This window comes from Rhyacophila brunnea, unplaced genomic scaffold (genome assembly GCF_057557595.1).
Source record: "Rhyacophila brunnea isolate RB1 unplaced genomic scaffold, BYU_Rbru_1.0 scaffold_17, whole genome shotgun sequence".
Taxonomy (NCBI): domain Eukaryota; kingdom Metazoa; phylum Arthropoda; class Insecta; order Trichoptera; family Rhyacophilidae; genus Rhyacophila; species Rhyacophila brunnea.
Window position 1 is genome coordinate 23,707,773 of NW_028232827.1, and position 19,976 is coordinate 23,727,748.

Genomic DNA, 19,976 nt, shown 5'->3' on the forward strand with positions numbered 1-19,976 from the left:
ACGGGCTGAGGTAGGCTGTTGATCCAACATAAGTAATGCTCACTAAACTTTGTCAGTCATACGTATTTGTTTTCATTGAAATAAGACAACAATTTACAGCTGATGGTGTTGGTTAGTTTTTAAAATTCAATTAAACCCTGCGAAAACAAAGCCATAATTGATAATAGTCAAAAAATACTCATGTATCTATAAAATATCTATAATAAATGCAATTATCATACATAACTTTGAACATTTTATAGATAGAATAATATTTTTTATCCATTATAGTTTGGTTTAGGCAGGGCTTAATGAATTTAAAAAATGAACCAACAATATGTATAATAAAACAAATAAGTATGAATGAAAAGGTGTTTACAATTTTGTCGTATCGCCCAAAATATACCAAAACTATTATGGTTTGGTTTAGGCAGGGATTAATTGATTTATAAAAGTTAACCAATCTATATATTATTATAGTCTTAGTTCAATAAAAATAAATACGTATGACTAACAAAGTTTAATGTGTACATTAATTCATGGCGAATCTCAACATCCTACATCCACCATTCGCTACTGATTCGCAGAATAGGTCACAAATTTAATCATCTGTATTATTAAATGTCAAATATGAAGTCTTAGTGCCCATACGCACTTGCGGCAGGCCGCCTATCGTTTTTTGTATGCCGGCTAACCGCAGAGGCCTGCCGCATATCGCACTTTGCATACAAAAAACGATAGGCGGCCTGCCGCAAGTGCGTATGGGCACTTAAGATTGACTTTATAAAGTTCACATCATTTAGGATGTAATTTAAATTGTAAAAGGTAGTTAAATACATTTCTTATGAATATTTTCAATACAGCATTCTAAACAACAATTAGTATGATAATAGCAGCATAAATAGAGCAAACTTGAGTAGCTAATCGTTAAAAGTAATCTATAATAATAATATAATCTCTGTCCGTGAATTCTTAAATAATTACAAATGCGCTTTTAGGTTAATGACTTATTTTGTGAAACATAACCATAGATTAAATATTATTCATGTGATATAAAAACAGATGAAAATAATATATAAATTATCTTGATTTCATTATTACAGTATCAAAACTCTATGCATAGTGTCAAAAACAATATTGTCTCTATTAAATTGATTCTACTACTCCCTTTTACTTTGGACCAAGCAAGGCGATTGTGAAAAGAATCACATTTGAATTCATGTCAGAGTCAGTGTTTTGACACACATCAAAGGGTGCCAATATTCGCCTTGCTTAGACCATTGTGAAGGGAACATAACATATGAAAGAAAGCCAATCAAATTAGTGGTTCGGCCAGACCCGTCAAATCTTTAGATTGTATTAATTCATAAGTACACACATAAACTAAAACCTGCCCCATAGAGACCACATTTTACAGCAGTGACGTCCCGAGACAAAATGCCGCCCCTGGGCAGCGTCATAATGCCGCCTTATTTTTTATATATTTTTTTATCATCTGTGCTCATGTCGTTTCTGGTCACCAAGGACGTCGAAAGGCAACGGAAGTAAACTAGACATCGGGAACCCGACAAAAAATTAATGTCCTGTTAATAAACCTTTTATGCTAATTAATAAATTTTGTTTCCAACCAGTGAGCTGAATTTTTGAAAGGAAGATATTTTCGTTATTAAGTAGGTACTCAGTTTAGGTAGTTATTTCTATAATATATACCAAATGATTCTCCTCGATTTGCCGCCCTTCAAGTAACTGTTGCCCCTAAGCGACGATCAATCTGTCTACCACCACGGGACGTCACTGTTTTACAGTCATAACTGCAGTTGTCAAACAAGACTACCTACCTACTGTAGAGTGAACATCCAAAATATATCTGATTATGTATACCTAACAGATTAAGTATCCAAAAGCAATAAAGCAGACTACAGACGTAATTGCATACTTGAGCGATATACTTGTGAATTTATTTTGTAAGTATAAATAATTGCGTGTATGATCTTTTGATAGTACAAACGGCATAAAAATATGTGAATTTCATACTTACGCAGAGGTATAACTGAACATATATAGCAGAAACTTGCATAAGTCTGAATCTCTTCTGTATTTTTTGTTTGCATTTTTCGACAATGTGATACAAGCGTAAACTGATACTCTTCGTGCACCTATACTTGTGCCATGTGATGACTTTATGACCGTCATGTATAGTTAGGTAGGTATGCAAAAAAATTGGAAAGTATACCCACTCATGTAAACAGTTACCTACGTCAGTAACTGGCTTTATAAATGCTAATAAAATAAGAAATTATTTAAAAGCCAAAATAATATGATGTATTTGAAATGATTGCATTTTATGGCTTACATTGACTACAAAATGTGGTTATGAAGACATAATATTATGTAACAATCTGTGAATATTTAGTTGCTTTTTCAATCAGTGTCTGGCACGATACTCACCTGTCAAATTTTAAAACAATTGCTGTCTAGTTATGTGTTGCCAATAATATTCTGAATTCAAATTTATCTTATTATTTAATTATGTTATTTGACACTGGCACACAAATGGAATCATTCATAAAATAAACAATAGAAATTAGTGTAAACAACATCAGTAACATTGTTTCCAGAATACTAATTGCCAATGAAATGAAAGTTTAAGTCACCTGTAAGATATTATTTGGTAGGTACTCATTATTCTTTTTATATATTATTATATTCTTAATTCAGATCATGGATTGATGGATAATAAGTCGTAAAACAGTGCTTACTTTAAAAGAAACTAACAAACTAGGTAGGTATCTAATAAAATGCTGTGAAGTTGTCAAACATATACCGCCTGTAGACATTTGTATGGATGTACAGCCAGCAATGGCGTGTAAATTAAACTATCGCGACAATAACCTGCTTACATGCAGAAGTGAATATATTTTCTTAATCTGTCTGCGTAATACAAAGAGAACTGAAGTGATTGCTTGGTGACAACAGTGAAGGTTTTTTTTTGGGTTTTTTTTTTGACACCAATCCTGGGATTCTGGTGTCAGACTACAATGATCAATCACCGGTTAAAAACTGAATATTTTAAATTCAAAAATAACGACAATTCTTTTAATAAATCCTGTATAAATAAATGAAAGCAATATTTCAGCCATTGGACTTTTTGAATTTAGTAATTTCAAGTTCTGTTATGAATAGACTCAAAAGATGATTCTGAAAGTTATCATAATAATTTTATGTTTCCCTTTCATATTGACCCAAGCAAGACAAATGTACGCGATCATTATTGTGCAGGAGCGACATACGCGTTGTGTAGCCCATGGCCGGCAAATTTTTGCTGTACCGACGCAGTGTCAGTGTTTCTACACACATCAAAAGGCACCAACATCAAAATATGTATTGTACACAAACGCTGAGGTACTGAATATATTTTTTATTTTCATTTTTATCATTACTTCTATAAAGACGTGTAAAAAAATTGTAGTAAGTATTGCCAACCTCACAGTATCAATATTATATTTATTAGTTCTGTTAATAGTAAGTAACCGTATTACATTATATTTGATGAAATTGAATATGAATGAAATAATATGAACCTATTATATAATAACACTATGGTTATATATTTTCTCATTATAGTAATTTATACTTATTATTTTATTGGTACTTCTGATATGTAATAAAAAAAAAACTGTCGGTTTGCAGCATCCATGATATCAAATGCTAAAACAAAACTCTATAAGAGTTATATATATTTTTTTTAGCATCAGATATCAGCTATTGATTAACTTTGACGATAATTAACTGCATAAACTGTGCTATTCATCAAAACATACAGCGTCTGATTTGAATAAGTTTAGTGAGAATTATAGCATTAGTTTAGTTGAAAATATACAGCAAATTGTTATAATTTTTAAGCACACACACATAACAATAATTATTATCCTTAAGACAAATATTAGATATTGGTAGATATGTCTTATTGTCTAGTTATTAACTTCAACGTCAACTTATAAATTATTACGGTACAAATAATTTTATTCATTGAAAAATTACACTGGTTGATTAAGCTCACCTAAAAAAATAAAATAACTGACCGGTGTAACAGCATTCTTGCGTTGCCAGCGATATCGATTAGTATTGGCACGTCTTGAAAAGAATTTGAATGAGGTTAAATATAAATTCTAACCTCAAAATGCATTTTCTCTTGAAACCATACCAGCCAAATTGTGAGAAATTCATCGTTTTGAAGTGGGACGAATTCAAAAAGATTTAATTGTAGTCATTATTTTATAAAAGCGCTTTAAAATAATGTTGCTAATCGCAAATAAAAACATCAGTGAAAACCGATGGGTACTGTTTTTGAAATTCATTTGACCTCGTCATCATACTCTTGACATGTTAGCGTTTTGATCGAATTGTTTTTTCTGTGAGTCCAATAAATTCAAAATTCATTTCATTATCTCGGATAGATAAAATGGCTGATATAACAATCCGTACAGCTCAATGAGTGTTGCCACATTCCCGTCGGTATGTTCAAGAGCGCATGCGGTGATGTTTTTGGTGGCGGCGATACCTGCGGCAGTGCTGCTGGCAACACTCGTCAGGCGGAGGCGGCTTGGCCCCCCCTTTGTGATTTCTACGTCTCGACGAGGCGCCCAATTGGTTGTTGCATGCTGACCGTGTACAGCGCTTGCGGTCACACTTTATTTCACCATCCTGTAATAATAAATGACATAATGATAACAAAACACCTATGAGGAAGAAGATTGAATTGAGCAATTTCCAAAAACTGATAAGTCCACGTAGTTAAAATCAAATGAAAGGTATGTAATTTCATAATACAGTCGAACTTGGTTATTACGAGGAAGATGGGACCGACTGAATTTGCTCGTTATAAGCGGTACTTGTTATATCAGAGAATAGGTATTTTTAAGTGAGCTTTCACAAAATAAAAAAATCTGAAAACCATCGTAAAAATCCCCGAAACAAGCATGGCCTTCATAAACTACAAAAGAAGTTTTTTATTGTAATGAACGCTGGTAGGTAAGTATGGATAAACCTTGGATTGTTCAACCATATGCGTGGATACTTTTTGATTATTGTCGGCAAAAACAACAATTAGGTAGGTACTTAGACACTTAACTAGTCTCATATACGTAATCCGTCCCTGGCGGCGTCCTGTCTGATCGGATTTTATTGCTTAGGGTCGAAATGTTTTTAAACGATCGACACATTAACAGTATTTCACCTCGGTATATCCGATAAGTTGCTCGTTATAACGGTGAATAAATGTATGGAGAAAATCATAAACCAAAATGGCAACGAATGTTTCCTCATTACATCCGAGATCTCGCTATGTCCGAGATCGTAATAACCGAGTTCGACTGTATATATAATGAACTACAAAATCTACATAATGCAATAGAAAAAAACGTAAATAAACATAACTGATTTAAAGTGACACATATTATGTTCAATTTTATTTTGCTTATATAGATTTAATTGTGGTGGACATGTCAGATTTTGGAAATAAACACCTCATATTTTCTTAGCATAATGAAATTAAACCCAATTTGTAGTACATAATTCACTTCAGAGTGTATCATTGTAAGTCTTGCGTAATTACTCTTATCTACTCCTGAAACATTCAGACTTAAAATTACTGACGCCCCAATTCGCAGTCAAGATAAGACAGCACAAGTGGGGACAGATAGAAGGTATGTAAAAAAAAAAACTAACTGAATTGAGGGAGCAATGTGGATAAACCGTATTTGAACGCCCACAAAATTTAAGATCCTTTAAATCTATGATTTTGATTAAACTATGAAGGATTCCACAGACCAATGTGAAACATTTACACCGTCACCACTGGCAAAAACTACACACAGCAAATTTTGCATGTAACATCACAGCATTGGCTTTATTGACAAATTTATAGGTTATAAAAGACAATTCTTGTACTGCAGACAAATTTTATCAATAATAATTATTAAATTTGGATGTTTTAAATCTACTATTAATTAAAACGACGATTTTTGACTGCTACGAAAATCGTATTTTCGCAAACTATCAGAATCATTGTCATTGAGAAAAGTCTGCTTCGGATGGTGTTCGACACAAAACTGCACATTTATGTCATATTTAATATGCAGTCAAAATAATCAGAAGAATTTCTATTAACTTTTCTGCCCATGCCATCATTTCTAACTTTCAAAATTAAGATGTCATCGAATCGCGTAAGTTTGATCTTATCCGTAAACCAATACGAATGTCATAGAAACAATGCAAAACATTCGCAGGTGGTGCGAATATAATATTCATATTGGTCTTTGGCATCCTTAAGAATACAGGATAGTGTAAAAATATGGTGCAGTCAAATTGTGCCCTAGAACGTATTGAGCTAATTAACTTTTCATGGTATTTTTCTACTAACTTTGCATCGACAGGTGACACACTTTTGTTCCCCATGACTGTGAACAGTTGGATGCCACTCGTGTCCGTTGTGGAGAGGATCTCCCAATGGATACCGGCATCCGCCCGCCTCCAAGATTTCTTCAGGACTCAGTCGGGAAACAAGACCCGACTGAGATCCTTCATCTTTTAGTACGCCTACTCCTCCTGAACTCTTGTCTGCTGGTTCACGTTTTGTCTGCAAAAACAATGAATAGATTATTAGAAAACAATATTGCAACAAATCAATAAATTTAAGATTGGCGGAATTATACCCCGTTTAAACGTGCATGGATTTACTGCTGACAGTAAGTATTATCATGGCCATAAGAAGAAAATATACGTGTAAACATATTGTATTATCCTGCAGTCACAAGATTGCATTCATGAATCGAAAAAGTTCGGAACCTGAATATTTATGCGACAGTTGGGATGTTTTTGATCTGCGCCCGTGCAGTAGAACGACAGTGGCGAACCTGCCGGCAAAAAAATGAACTACACCGTGTAGAGACTCATTTTGAGGTTAACCGATTTTTACAACCTTTCAAATACTAAAATAAAATGACAGCATCTCGCTTACTCTTAAAGAATAGATTGGAGAGACGTCAGCACTTCTACGTGTAAACAGTTATTGTCATGATAGTTTAAAATACTCACTATTGCTGCAAATAAATCCATGCACGTGTACAGGTGCTTTTATGTTACATTTAATTTATTGGGAAGATATTATAAGTTACAGCCAGCGTGTTGATTTTCAAGCAAATTGGTGTACCTAATAAAAATTGTGAGAAATTTTAAGCTGTTTGCGATGTGGAAAAACGCTATACATATTTTGCAAGCTAGATGTTTGTCTATTCAAAAATCTGGTAAAAAAATGCCAAGTTAGTAACACTGATATAGATATTAGAAATTTGAAGTACATTTAGAAGCGGACAAATTGTTATCTCAGTTCTTACGGTGTAGTTCAAGTGTGATTATGTATTAGTTTTGAGTTGAATAAGTTTGAAAATAAAATTGTATCCAAATTTATTGGTATATAATATGAAATAGTAGAATTTTGGGTAGCAACTACATAAAGATTCCATTCATAAGATAAAGCGATGCCTAATGAATAGAAATTACAACGATACACATTTTGTGATAACTTATGAACTGATGACAGTGTTCAATAAGCTAGGAACAGGATAAAGAAATGGTTTGAATAGAATCTAGTAGGTTTAACCAGTACTAAAACTGTTCAAGCATAAGTTGCTTGAAAGTCCAACTACATTTCACCATTTGAGCTTTGGACATTAAGAATGGTAGAATTTACCGGAGGACAAACTCTGCAACAAGCCTTGCGGTCGGGTCGTACTGCCAATTTCTCAGCGCAGAGAAGCGGCGGACATGACACACGAGGACACTGAACTGTGAGCGTGTGCGGCTCACACGTGCAAATGGCACATGTGTCAAAGCCACCGGGTGGAAGGTACGGGTGCCATGATTTGCCTGCGGAGTGGAATTGGCCGGCCTGGTGACAGCCCCGTGTTGAAGAGGCGTTGGTGTCTTGTAAGGATGAATCTGAAATATGAAAAATTTTACAATCTTGTGTAAACAGCTGGGAGTTCAAATGTCTTTATTATTAGATGAGAACAAAACGCTTACGAAGACCAATGATTAGATAAACTGAAAGTTATTTTACATTGCTGATGCATGTGGGGCAAACTTCACATTATTGTCTTCTCCATCTATGAAAAAACCATGGCATTTCAATACAATTTTAGATTCAGTCAATTAATCAATTACAAAGATTATTAAAATAATCCTTGAAACTTGAATTTGTTACAAATGAATGATATCGTTTTATTAAAAACTATACACATTGATTCTGTAGACAAAAAAAGTTCGACTTCTACCAGAACTAAAGTATTCACATTATAATACAAATGTAGCTATGAAGCGACTGCATCAATTATTGTACATACATAGATAGTCAGCCAACTACACGGAGACACTATTATTATTATTTAGAATATTTACATGAATAATCACAAAACATTCCATATATAATCAGCTGTACAGATTGATGCAATATCTGAATAATAAATTGCCGACTTTTTCAAGAAAGAGTTAAAAAACCCAAACAAAAAGTTTTAAGAATCACCCTTATTTTTATGTACTTACACCTACATACCATCCGTTCACCTACATACCATCCGTTTTTAAAATAAACTTCCCACATTACATCCGTGTATGGCGTGAATATGTTAAGAAGTCTAAAAACATAAATTCTCAGAGCAGCTAATTGTAAGCTTGGCTTTCTAAAATCTTAAATCAGATTATAATGTTTTTGGATGTTTTTAAATTTTAGTGAAACGTTTGTAAATTCTCAACAAACTAAAATTTAAAAACATTCCTGATTTACTGCAGTTAAATTAGCTGCCCTGAGAATTGATGTTTTTAGACTTATCAACATATTCACGGCATATACGGATATTATCTGCAGACATATTGGGTAAAATAATAACACATTTGTATACAAAGTAATGCAGTTTGCAAATTGCTTCTTACTACGACATTAGAATAAGGTTCATTATTCCATCACCTCTGTATTTATCTGTTTATTACAAAATAATTACATTTGTAAGAGTAGACTCAGGCAGACCTTAAATGCTTTATGAGGCATGGTGTCATTATATTACTCATTTCATCCATTTAATATATTTATGTGAAATAAAATAAATCATTACATATCCACAACAAAATGAAGAATTTGAAGGCATCTTTTAAATAATATTTTAAAGGTGGTATAGCTATATTATGCTCATAAAGACAATGAATAAGTATAATAAATAATGACACATTTAATAAATAAATAAATAAGCTGGAAAGTCATAAAATTTTCTTTACTTGTGCAAGTTGGACAACATTCGCCAGGTCTTATCAAGGCTCTTGTACCGCAGGTTAGTGGTGGACAGCGGACTGCATCACACCTCACACGGCCATGATGACACGAACACATTGTGCAGGGCTAGAGGTTATTAATAATTCGAAATAAATTAATCATTGTTTTATTGAAGAAGCAACACTATTCATAGATTCTAAATTTGAAAAATTTTGGAACACCGATTTTCAAGTTGTTGGACATGACGACAGTCATAAATATTTTTGAGACTTCGGCAACTATCTGCTTCTTTATCCAAATAACTGTCTTTTGGATATGCTTACATATAGTAGTTTCCAACTTCGGATTGGCTGTCATAATAACAGTACTGGCAGTTATGTACCACAATCTTCCATTGTCATTCTTCAACTTTAATAAATACCTATGTTATATTTGACTGACAACACTGAGGTAAGTACATATTACAAATTAAACACCAATAATTATTGTCTTTCACTACCTATCACAAAGAAATATTCAATTCCCCCTTCTTTGTTATAGGCCTTTTTATGGCACACATTGAACTCAATGTCAAACTAAACAAACTATGTCTCAGTTTAAAGCACAGGGATTCACATCTTTTCTTTCACTCCTGCGACAGTACCTACCTACATGGATGATACAATATGAATTAATAGATATGAGGTCACGCAGGTTTCCTCATGGTTAATTTGAAAACAACTTCCGCGTAAGCTGGTTAATGAAATAAAAATAGTCAATACTTCCCCTTCAAAATCACAATGAAATCATTTTTTATTACAACGGTACACGATTTTTACATTTTCACAACTCAATTCCTATCGGCCTGCAGTGCGGTGCAATTGATCAAAATCCAACCCGGGATCGATCTGTTGATTACAATCCTACTTATGCAATCTAATTAGACTTAGATAACCGCAATTCTTTTTAATGTTGATCCTTCATAACTATCTAAAAATTCAGTATCATTGGTAAAGTGGTTGATTCTACCAATGTGTAGATTGTAGAAGTATCCTGCTATTGGTGATGTCAATTGGAAGGGCCATGACCAGTGTTCAACCAAATTGCTTCAGATATCGATATATTAATATCATAATTAGATGGAATGGCTTATCATGTGAGTTTATTAAGTAATCGTAAAAAGGATGACTTTAAAATAAAGACTGTTTATTTATTAACCTTTCCCTTACCATGGTAAAAAAATTACGCCCGTTCCCATGCCGTCCACTCAGTGTCCCGCTAGAAATTTGGCATTTTAAGGCATTTTAAAAGCTAATTGATTGCTTCAAAAGGTAAAGTATGTTTTTAAATACTATTTAGTCATCGTTTAACATGTTATTCTGTGTATATCACATGCAATTATCTTATAATCGTGTATAATAATCGGACATCGATAAATGTACGTCATAACCAAACCACGGTGTGTCTCGATCTGTTTTAAATGGAACAACGAACACACGCTGTCATTTCACGGAGAGTGGGGATGGCTAATTCATCCGAAGCGGACGAGGGTGTTGTAAGGTAGAATAACACGTGTGCAGGCGTTCGTTATTACGTTCGCCACATAAAATAATAGATACCTAGCATATTATGAAATAATATTGGCTTCGATATATTTTAATGAACACATTAAGTTTTATTGCTTACATTTTGTCCAATATATAGTGGACAAAAACATATATCTAAATATATATCAAACTCAAAATTTTATGAAAACCTTTTTAGGGCTTCTGAAACTAGGCGCTTCACTTGAAGAGTTAAAAAATACCAACAACATGACGTGTAATAATAATATGTACTTTATATTTAACGAAAAGAGAAGTATGAATGAAAAAGTGTGCACAAAATTGTAGGATTGCCCAAAGCGTACCGAAACTATTATGGTTTATTTCGGCCTGGGTTTATCTGATTTTTAAAAACTATATAACACCATATTATGTAAATTATTGTAGTATTAGTTCAATAAAAACAAATAGGTACGTATGACTCACAATGCACTATTTATGTCGGATCTTAACAGTCTACCTCCACACTTCACCACTGAGAAATAATATAATAGTATATTATTATGTATATACCTACATCAGATTGAGTATGATAATATTTATTTATATAATAATATTATTTGGTAAGTACTTATGAAATTAGAATGATTCAGTAATCTTAATATGAATTTCTTGTACCTACATACAATCCACCGATATTATGGACATATTATTATATATAGTTAATAATAATATATAATATTATAACACAATATCATGTAAACACAACAGGTTCACTATGATTATTTATTTACATATTAGGTATGTAAGTAGGTACCTACTTTATAATTTTATTATTGGTACTTGTAAAATTAAAAAATAAAAATGCTGCAAACACTATAAAATATTTTTTGCAACTGTGTGTCTACTTCATAAACAAAAGAAACTCCACGTGTACTACCTAGTTGCACTTAAATTGCATTTGCTGACTCATTATTATTTTCGGATGAAAGCTATTATTAGTGATTTACGACGACAATACAATTTATTACGGTTCAACCATGGACCAACAAAATAATGTCTCATTTATAATCTTTTATAATTAAAAAAAACTAATATAGGTAGGTATTAGTAATATCGTCAAAAAAAGGATATTTTAGAATATCGTATTAACCGCACCGCACCGCAATTTACAAAGCTACAGTTAACTATAGATACAAATATATTATTATTGATGCTAGTCATTAGAACATACCTACATTTTCTGTAGCTGTCTGATTTCAATGCAGGGTATTTATTTAAACGGGTTTAATATTTGGGTTTGAATACAACATTTGAATGGGTAGGTACATCAATATTATGAAATTTATCGCATTGTATTATTTTCCTAAAATTCTAAAACAGAATGAAATAATATTACCCTTGCCAATATTTAACATATTGCATTGCCTAATAATGTGATAATAGTATAAACATGTAGAACATGTGAATACGCCACGCCACATGCTGTGCTGTTTTTATTTAGCCCGCTCGAGAATTTTTTTCAATTGCCTATGTCCCACAAACTGATGTAATCTTTACAAACCTTGTAGCAAGGGTCTGTATTCTAAATCCGGGAAAAAAGGTTTTATGACTTGACTAGACAATGGTCAATAGCATTGGATCCTTTTCGTTAATTGTTTATGAATAAACGCCACATGTAGCGAAGTTAACACGGTAAAATGAACACTAATAACATTGCGTTAAGGGTTGCTTTGGCGTTTATCGTCAGATGTATTTGAACAATGTATACTTCAAGGTTCGATATATTATGGGAGGCTATAACTGATTGCATTATTCACAGAATTATGTTGAACAAAGACATACATTTCTATCTCTGACTAACAAATGACATTTTAAAATAGTGTCTCATGTTTACATTACTATTATGCGCGTTTCTCTAACGTATATCTTTCTAGATAGCCCTATCACTGTCTTATCAAAATATTGATTAGACTTTCGAAAAATGATTAATTTTACATATAAAACATTCAATTCAACCACCTATATATTTTTCTTTTTATGCCTAAATATTTTATCTACAAATAGCTAAAAGTAGACGTTTATATACATAATAATAAGTGGGGTATCTATGATTTAAGGTCATTTCTAAACTGCGAGACCATCGTGGCAACGGGAGTGTTAAGAATGTTTACAGATAGTAAAGTTTGAAATAAGGAACATTTTGGTATAACTAACTCAATATGTCATTTTTTAGAATTAGTGTCTTCTGCCAGAACAGTGACGATATTATATAAGTATATTCATTAGTTTTAACTTCTTAAAAAAAAACTGATAACTAAATGTCATATTGTGAAGGTATTGAGTTTTAAAATTTGTAATGTTCTAGATATTATGTTTCAATAAATAAATTCTAATTGAAAAATAAGACAAAATAATGTTTCTAGTGTTCCAATTGTACCTCATTTGCTGAATTCCATTGTGCTCCATCGTCATAGAAGCTTCCAGAATGGAAACAAGAAGCAGCATCGCCGGGGATATCCGGAGAATTTGGATGGGATGGAACGTAAGAAACTGAAGGTACTTCATTGTCAGCGTATTGCGGGAGGCAGGTTTCTGGGATTTTCATCTGTAAAAAATGAATGGAGTCAATTTAATAAGTCAGTTGAAATCAACAGTGGCTACTATTCGTTTGTTTCTAGGTTGGTCAATATTCAATATAGTACTGATGGCTAGTTTGTCATTCCATTCCATACTAAATTTGCAACATGTTTTTCATCAGAATGACTACATTAAACAAAAAATTGATTGATGTAAAATCAAGTAATCCAAAGAGGTAATGGGGTCAGTCACTGTTCTGGATATACTGATATTCTTGAGGTCAGGAACACAGGCAGCAAGATTCAAGGTGCTGCCGAAGTCCGAAAAAAACACATCTTTAAATGATTTTAGTAAAAGAATATTTTATTCAATTACATAAACTGCATATCACAATGAGATACATTATGAAATACATCTGTACGTTACCACTGTCAAAGGGTGGCGCTTACTAGAGGTGAGTTGGAAATACTGTCACCACCACAAACTACCCATACTCGGTATGTGTAGCCCAATAAACTTATTCCAAAAAACTTGTGATGATATCATCACGAGTCGCTGTTCTGTGCACTTGCCAGTTGGTAGACTTTCAACACTATTGACATTAAATGCGCGTGAACAAGGTAGCACTTGAATATAGGTATATTTTAATTTATTAGTCTATTGTGTTCGAATGTCTGAATAATAGGTCATAAATTTTGTGTCGCAGCACAGTGGTGAGATGACGCACAGGCTTAGGCTTGTTCTATGACCGCTCAAAAGAAGAATATTGTAACCTAACAGAAAAACAACTCATAAATTTTAAATGTGTTAAAAATTTTATAATAAATGAGACTTTTCAACAAGCGGAGCTCAGCGTATTTTCAGCGATTCTATTGAAGCCGATACATAGTCTGAGTTCCCTGAGCCGATACATATTTCAAAAATTTCAAGTATTTTGGAACAAGTTTCTATACTAAGTATTTTTTATAGGTACTGGTAGTAAGTATACTTAGTCTTCAAAATCGACCAGTTTTCCCATCTCTAGCGCTTACCACACAGGGTGGAAAATTAAACATGCAAATATTTCTTATTCGTATATTCTTATTTCATTTAACATCTCTGATCTGGAACTAATTCACCACAGTTGTGTCCAAAACTACAGAAAAGCATTCTAAGTCTCAATAGGATGGATCGGTCTCATAACAATATAAATAAAGCGTTTCTGCAAATATATATTTTTGTGTATGACAGGACGCCATAAAATTAACTGTGCCATAAAGGAATTACATTTGAGTACAACCTCCTTTCTTATGTGCGTGCCTGCCATTCACTAACATCTGAAGTGACATCCTGTAGAAGAATTAACACTAAAATAGAATCCCAGAAATATTCTACAGTCGAATGTATTATCTTACAAACAGTTCGGTTTTGAGAAACAACTATACATTCGAACAGTGGAACTCGTTATGTATTTTTTCAAAAATATTAAATTACCTGTCTCAAAGGCGCTTTCAGAAGTGTAGTATTACTGATAGGCTCCTTCACAATAAGCTCGCAGTATCCCGTGTTAAGCCTCTGCAAGTCGACGAGACCTGGCGAAAGCAAAGGACCCTCGAGAACTTCTAGAGAACCGAGCCTCCGAGAGGTAACAGGAGCTCGCGGTGCAAGAATGGGACGAAGGTCTAACCATAATTCCAGTGATGAGAGGGTCAATGTAGAGGCGGCTGGGCCGGATATTGATACCTAGTGGATAACATAATGTTTAGTATAATAGCAATGACAATTTCAGTATATAAACACTCCATCTGTATATTTATACATCTATGACGAATATAGATATTAATTAGTTGGTTGAAGATAGCTTATAAATAACATAAACAACAAATCTCACCTCCCACTGTATATTACATTCATAGTCCACCGAAAGCCATGCCAATCCAACCAGATCAGCAGGCTGGCTCAAGTCTGGCCTTTTCAATAGAGTCGGGCCACCTAAATCCATCGGGTCTGCGACTGGCCGTGATATGAATCTTCCTCTGATGATGCTCTCATCTGAGTGAGCGGCAACATTTAGCACCAAATCTCCGGAGTATAGCGGTTCTAGAACCCTGGGAGCCATCCTGTCCAAAGAGCCTGATGCTCGGCCGTTTCTGAAGAACATGGTGAGGTCTTCAAGTTCCGTGTTGCGTTTGTTGGCTTCGTCTACAAGTGTTATCATCGGTGAGGCAAGCATGTTTAATTCGTCTACCTAGAGGTAAAATAAACACATTAGCAATAATTTAAAGCCCTTTGTTGGGTAAATGGTGTCAGTACAGATTCTCGGTGCATCAGTAAATATCTGAGATGGATCCTTATAAATCTACCAAGTTTCTGGGTTTTGAGCCTAAAAATTATGATAGTCATGTGAACAAATCATAATAAATACAGTCGGACATCAATTTATTATTCAAAATCTAAATTTAAGTATATTAAAAAAAAAAACATAGCTATCGACAGACACGATCACTAAACACTACCAAATGCAGGTGCCACATGTCGTGGACTCCATTTATCATACTGTTTATATGGCATGTTCACACACAGCATCACTGTGTAGAATACGTGTGATTAATTCCCCGCCCACACAAACACTAACATATTTTATCACTGCTGCATGAGAAGTGAACATATAGGTTGCTAGTAACTACATCAGCGTAGCCAACTTGGCGTTTTTCTTTAGCTTGCTAAATTTTCACCTGGCTTTATAGTGTTTTTCAACATCGCAAATAACAGCTAAAATTGCTTACCAGATTTCCTTGAAAATAATTAACATACTCCATTGTCGTTTGTACCTTATAATATCTTACTAATAAAATAAAATATTACGTACCTACAATGTTTATTGATGTCCAAATTTTGTACATTCAATGGTTTTTAGCCTTTTGCTTTATTATTTATTGGTTGTATAACCATTCTCATAAAAACATGTTAACAATAAGTATTACTTATTTACATCTGGTTTATTTTCTTACCCTATCTGTCATATTTTTGTAAATTACAGTTGGCAAGCTGAACTACATAGGTACCTAACAAGAAGGTGTATATGACTTGTTTGTTGTAGTTATCTAGAAGATGCAACCAACATGGTATGTTTCCATCGCAGCGATCGCAGAAGGCTCTATCGGGCAAAAGTATTATGGATCAATAAGATTAACCCCACAGAGCGGTGAGACTAGGGAATCCAATCCCGAGCCAAATTTCTGATCCCGGGATTTCGGGATTACAATTTGACAATCCCGGGATCCCGGGACTGGTCCCGGGGTTGGCATTTTTTTCCATTGTTAATTTACAATTTTTATATTTACACATAACATTGATAAAATCGGTCAATAATAAATCTAGTATAATTTATAATTTTTAAGACATTTATTGTTAATATTGTATATCTACGTTCAATCTTGGAAATACATAAGTTTAATGGAGTAAATAATATTAAATATATATATATATATATAAATAATAATGTGAATTTAATACGAGATTGTTGTTTCTGATAGTAAAGACTTAACGAATGGATTAGCGAGATTTAAAATAGTAAAGCAAATAAATAATCATGGCGTACTTATGGCTTTTCCGTTTCATAAATCAGCCAAATATGAAATTGCCGTAAAACGTACGAGATCACGGTGGATTTACTTTGTTAAAAGTGCGAAGCATTGTTTTTTTCCAATCTTTCTCATTTTTAATAATCTATGTGAAAAAATAAAATAAATCGGCAACTTACACATGGGTATAAATCAAACTTTATTCAAACTCAGTTTATTTCTAATGTAGTTATTTTTTATTGAAAGTATTTTTTCTGTTATATTTTCGCTTTTATTTATGTTCCATAAAAATTGATAAAAAAATCAATCCCGAAATCCCGGGATTATGTTTATCAATCCCGGGATTCATAGGTATCGAAAATAGCTCGGGATCCCTAGGTGAGACTATACTTACTTGTACATTGTAAACCAACTCCCCCTCCCTATTCAGATGAAGCCAAGCAGCTCCTGAAGCCAACGGAGTCTGAGCTCTTGACGCAGCACTCAGTGAGGTGTAGAACAGATCGCAAGCCATCTTCGGCAGGGCGGCGCCCCTCAGCGAAGGGCGAGCGACTCCGGTGGCATCTTTTCTGGCCCCGCGGATGCTCAGGGTGAGGCGTCCTCGGGCCAGAAGGCGAAGATCCGCTGCCGACACGGGCGACGATACTTCTATGATGTTCATGTCGTCCGAGGGCTTACGAATGTGGCGGATCTACGAATAATTGGAAACGAAAATAGTAATTAATTAATATGTACCTATACTTTTACTGTCCGTATAATAAATAAATTGCTAGTAGGACGTATTCTCCATGTACACTAAAAATAAGATAAAATACCTACTAGAATGATTTTTTATCGTTAATAACTGTGGTTTTCATGTGGCCATGTGGCTTTAATGGCATGAGGTCACTATACAGATTGTGATTTTCTAAAAGTCTGCCAAGTACAGGGAACTCAGAAATAATGAGAAAAGAAATACCTAACGGGTGTGAGGTAGCAGACAGCTGATCTTGAGTGCGGAAGAATATGGGATAAACTTAAACACGTGTCAAGAATATGTCATACGTCGAATACTGTCATATGGTTAATGCATTGACACTCATTTAATATTGGTGTATTGAAAGTTGCAACACACTATTGCACGTCTATAATGCGTTCTTTATTTTCGTAGGACACTCACACATTCAAAACCCTTCGTCAAAATGTAGTGTATTTGAAATCTATTTATTTATCTGTTGTGTGGTCTGCAACCAGCGACGATTTTCTTTGACGCAGATGACACAATCGATTCATCAGAAGATTTGAAATAATGTATTTTAAATTTGGAATATCCGGCGTAACATGATAATTTTGTGGGGATGTATGGAATAGTGATATTTTGTCATAAAATACATTTCCAACATTGTTACATAAATTGTATTCTAACGGTTATAAAGAAGATCAATAAAATCTACATAGACAAAATACCTATGACTCAGAAGTATTAAAATAATATTCATAAGAAAAAAACAAAGTTATAATTTACATAAAACACTAGTAGATTGATTATTGCAGCCAAAAGTGGATTTGGACAAGATATAGCTTGTTTTAGTATTTCTAGTTTTTTTTACAACCTGACCCCACACATCTTATTAAATGATTTTTTTTTTGTTTGGTACAATATTTAAATAAAATTAGAATGAAATAATTATTTTTGGCATCATTGTTTGTGTCAAAGGCATGTTGGAAGCACAGAACAGATTAATAAATAGAATTCCTATACGCTATAACCATAACCCAATATACTACATTTTGACGCAGGGTTTTGAATGTGTGAGTGTCCGACAATGACATTATTAATGGACGCACTCAGTGTAGTAGCTAGCAAGTAAATTCGTGCATAGCGACATTCGCACATGTATAGGTAGACGTCACGTGAAAAATTTCGCAATTTCCATTATGCGATATCACGCATCGGGAATTTATAGCAATATCACCTTTATTGTAATGGCGTTAGAACAGTGTTTCTAGTGTCAATGTTCATTTGAGTGAACGATATTGATATTAAAATATGAATTATGCCATTCGGCAGACCCGACAAAACGCATCGGTAATTTATAGCAATATCACCTTTATTGTAATGGCGTTAGAACAGATTATGACATTCGGCAGACCCGACGAAAAGGTGAGTGTCAATTTTTTTTTCCCAGATGCTTCGTCCATATTAATGTCGTTGGTGTCCGACAAAAATGAACCACACATTATAGACGTGCAATAATGTGTGTTGCATTTTCAAATACACCAGGAAGCATTAACCATTCCAATTTTTATTTTATTAAACCTGGTTGTCATACTTCACATTGAGACGACCAATAATCGTCAGTCGGGAATAGGCCCCTCGCTGGCAATCGCTTAATTTTGATGATTTAAAAAAAAATGTCAAGAATAATAATATAACCTACTTCTTCCAGCACTGTTGTATTTTTATCAATCATCTCCAGTTTAATGACAACGGGAGCCTCAGCGATCTCATCTGCAGCCAGGACTCCTTTGAACATGATGGTGATGTGGAGGGAGGCAGCAGCGCCAGCTGATGCTGAGATGGCTGCCGTGCCTCCCCATCCTGTAGTCGCGGAGCCATAGCCAGCATCTACTTCCAGTAGCGATGAGAACATCTCTGTGCCGAGGGCACCGTGACTGAAATTATAAATATAGTTTTGCCAATCATCCAGCTGAATCGCAAGAGTCAGTTGTTACAATAAACGATTGTAAAGAGGTTGTTAGTTTTAAGATGAAGAAAAATATTAATAACATTATATAGGTATATTTTTATTAAATTGTTTTATACAGTGAATATTCTTCGAAAGCATTACTGTGTACAGGGCCGCCTTATCTGCAGAGTGCATAGGGTCTAAAAATATGTTAGTGATTGGTAACAAGTTCATTATTTCCTTCTAGCATTGGCAGCCCTGAAAACAAAATGGCGACCCATGCTCTGGTTTGAAATCAGTTGATTTGTTTACATAACCTATGGACGCACGTCTCGATATT

At 33.9% G+C, this 19,976-nt stretch overlaps 1 protein-coding gene across 4 annotated transcripts in view; it reads right to left on the reverse strand.

Moving 5' to 3' along the window:
* Positions 1-2,989: 2,989 nt before the first annotated feature.
* sog (chordin short gastrulation) overlaps positions 2,990-19,976 on the reverse strand; it is a 325,330-nt gene continuing 308,343 nt past the window's right edge. For all 4 annotated transcript variants that reach the window (XM_085944183.1, XM_085944185.1, XM_085944186.1 and 1 more), the window contains exons 7-15: positions 19,388-19,622; positions 17,362-17,658; positions 15,275-15,631; positions 14,878-15,126; positions 13,265-13,432; positions 9,307-9,427; positions 7,730-7,977; positions 6,401-6,616; positions 2,990-4,683 (exon numbers count right to left, since the gene is read on the reverse strand). In XM_085944183.1, coding sequence (XP_085800309.1) covers positions 4,501-4,683; positions 6,401-6,616; positions 7,730-7,977; positions 9,307-9,427; positions 13,265-13,432; positions 14,878-15,126; positions 15,275-15,631; positions 17,362-17,658; positions 19,388-19,622 — 2,074 coding nt within the window. In that variant the 3' untranslated portion in view covers positions 2,990-4,500. The remainder of the gene's footprint in view (positions 4,684-6,400; positions 6,617-7,729; positions 7,978-9,306; positions 9,428-13,264; positions 13,433-14,877; positions 15,127-15,274; positions 15,632-17,361; positions 17,659-19,387; positions 19,623-19,976) is intronic.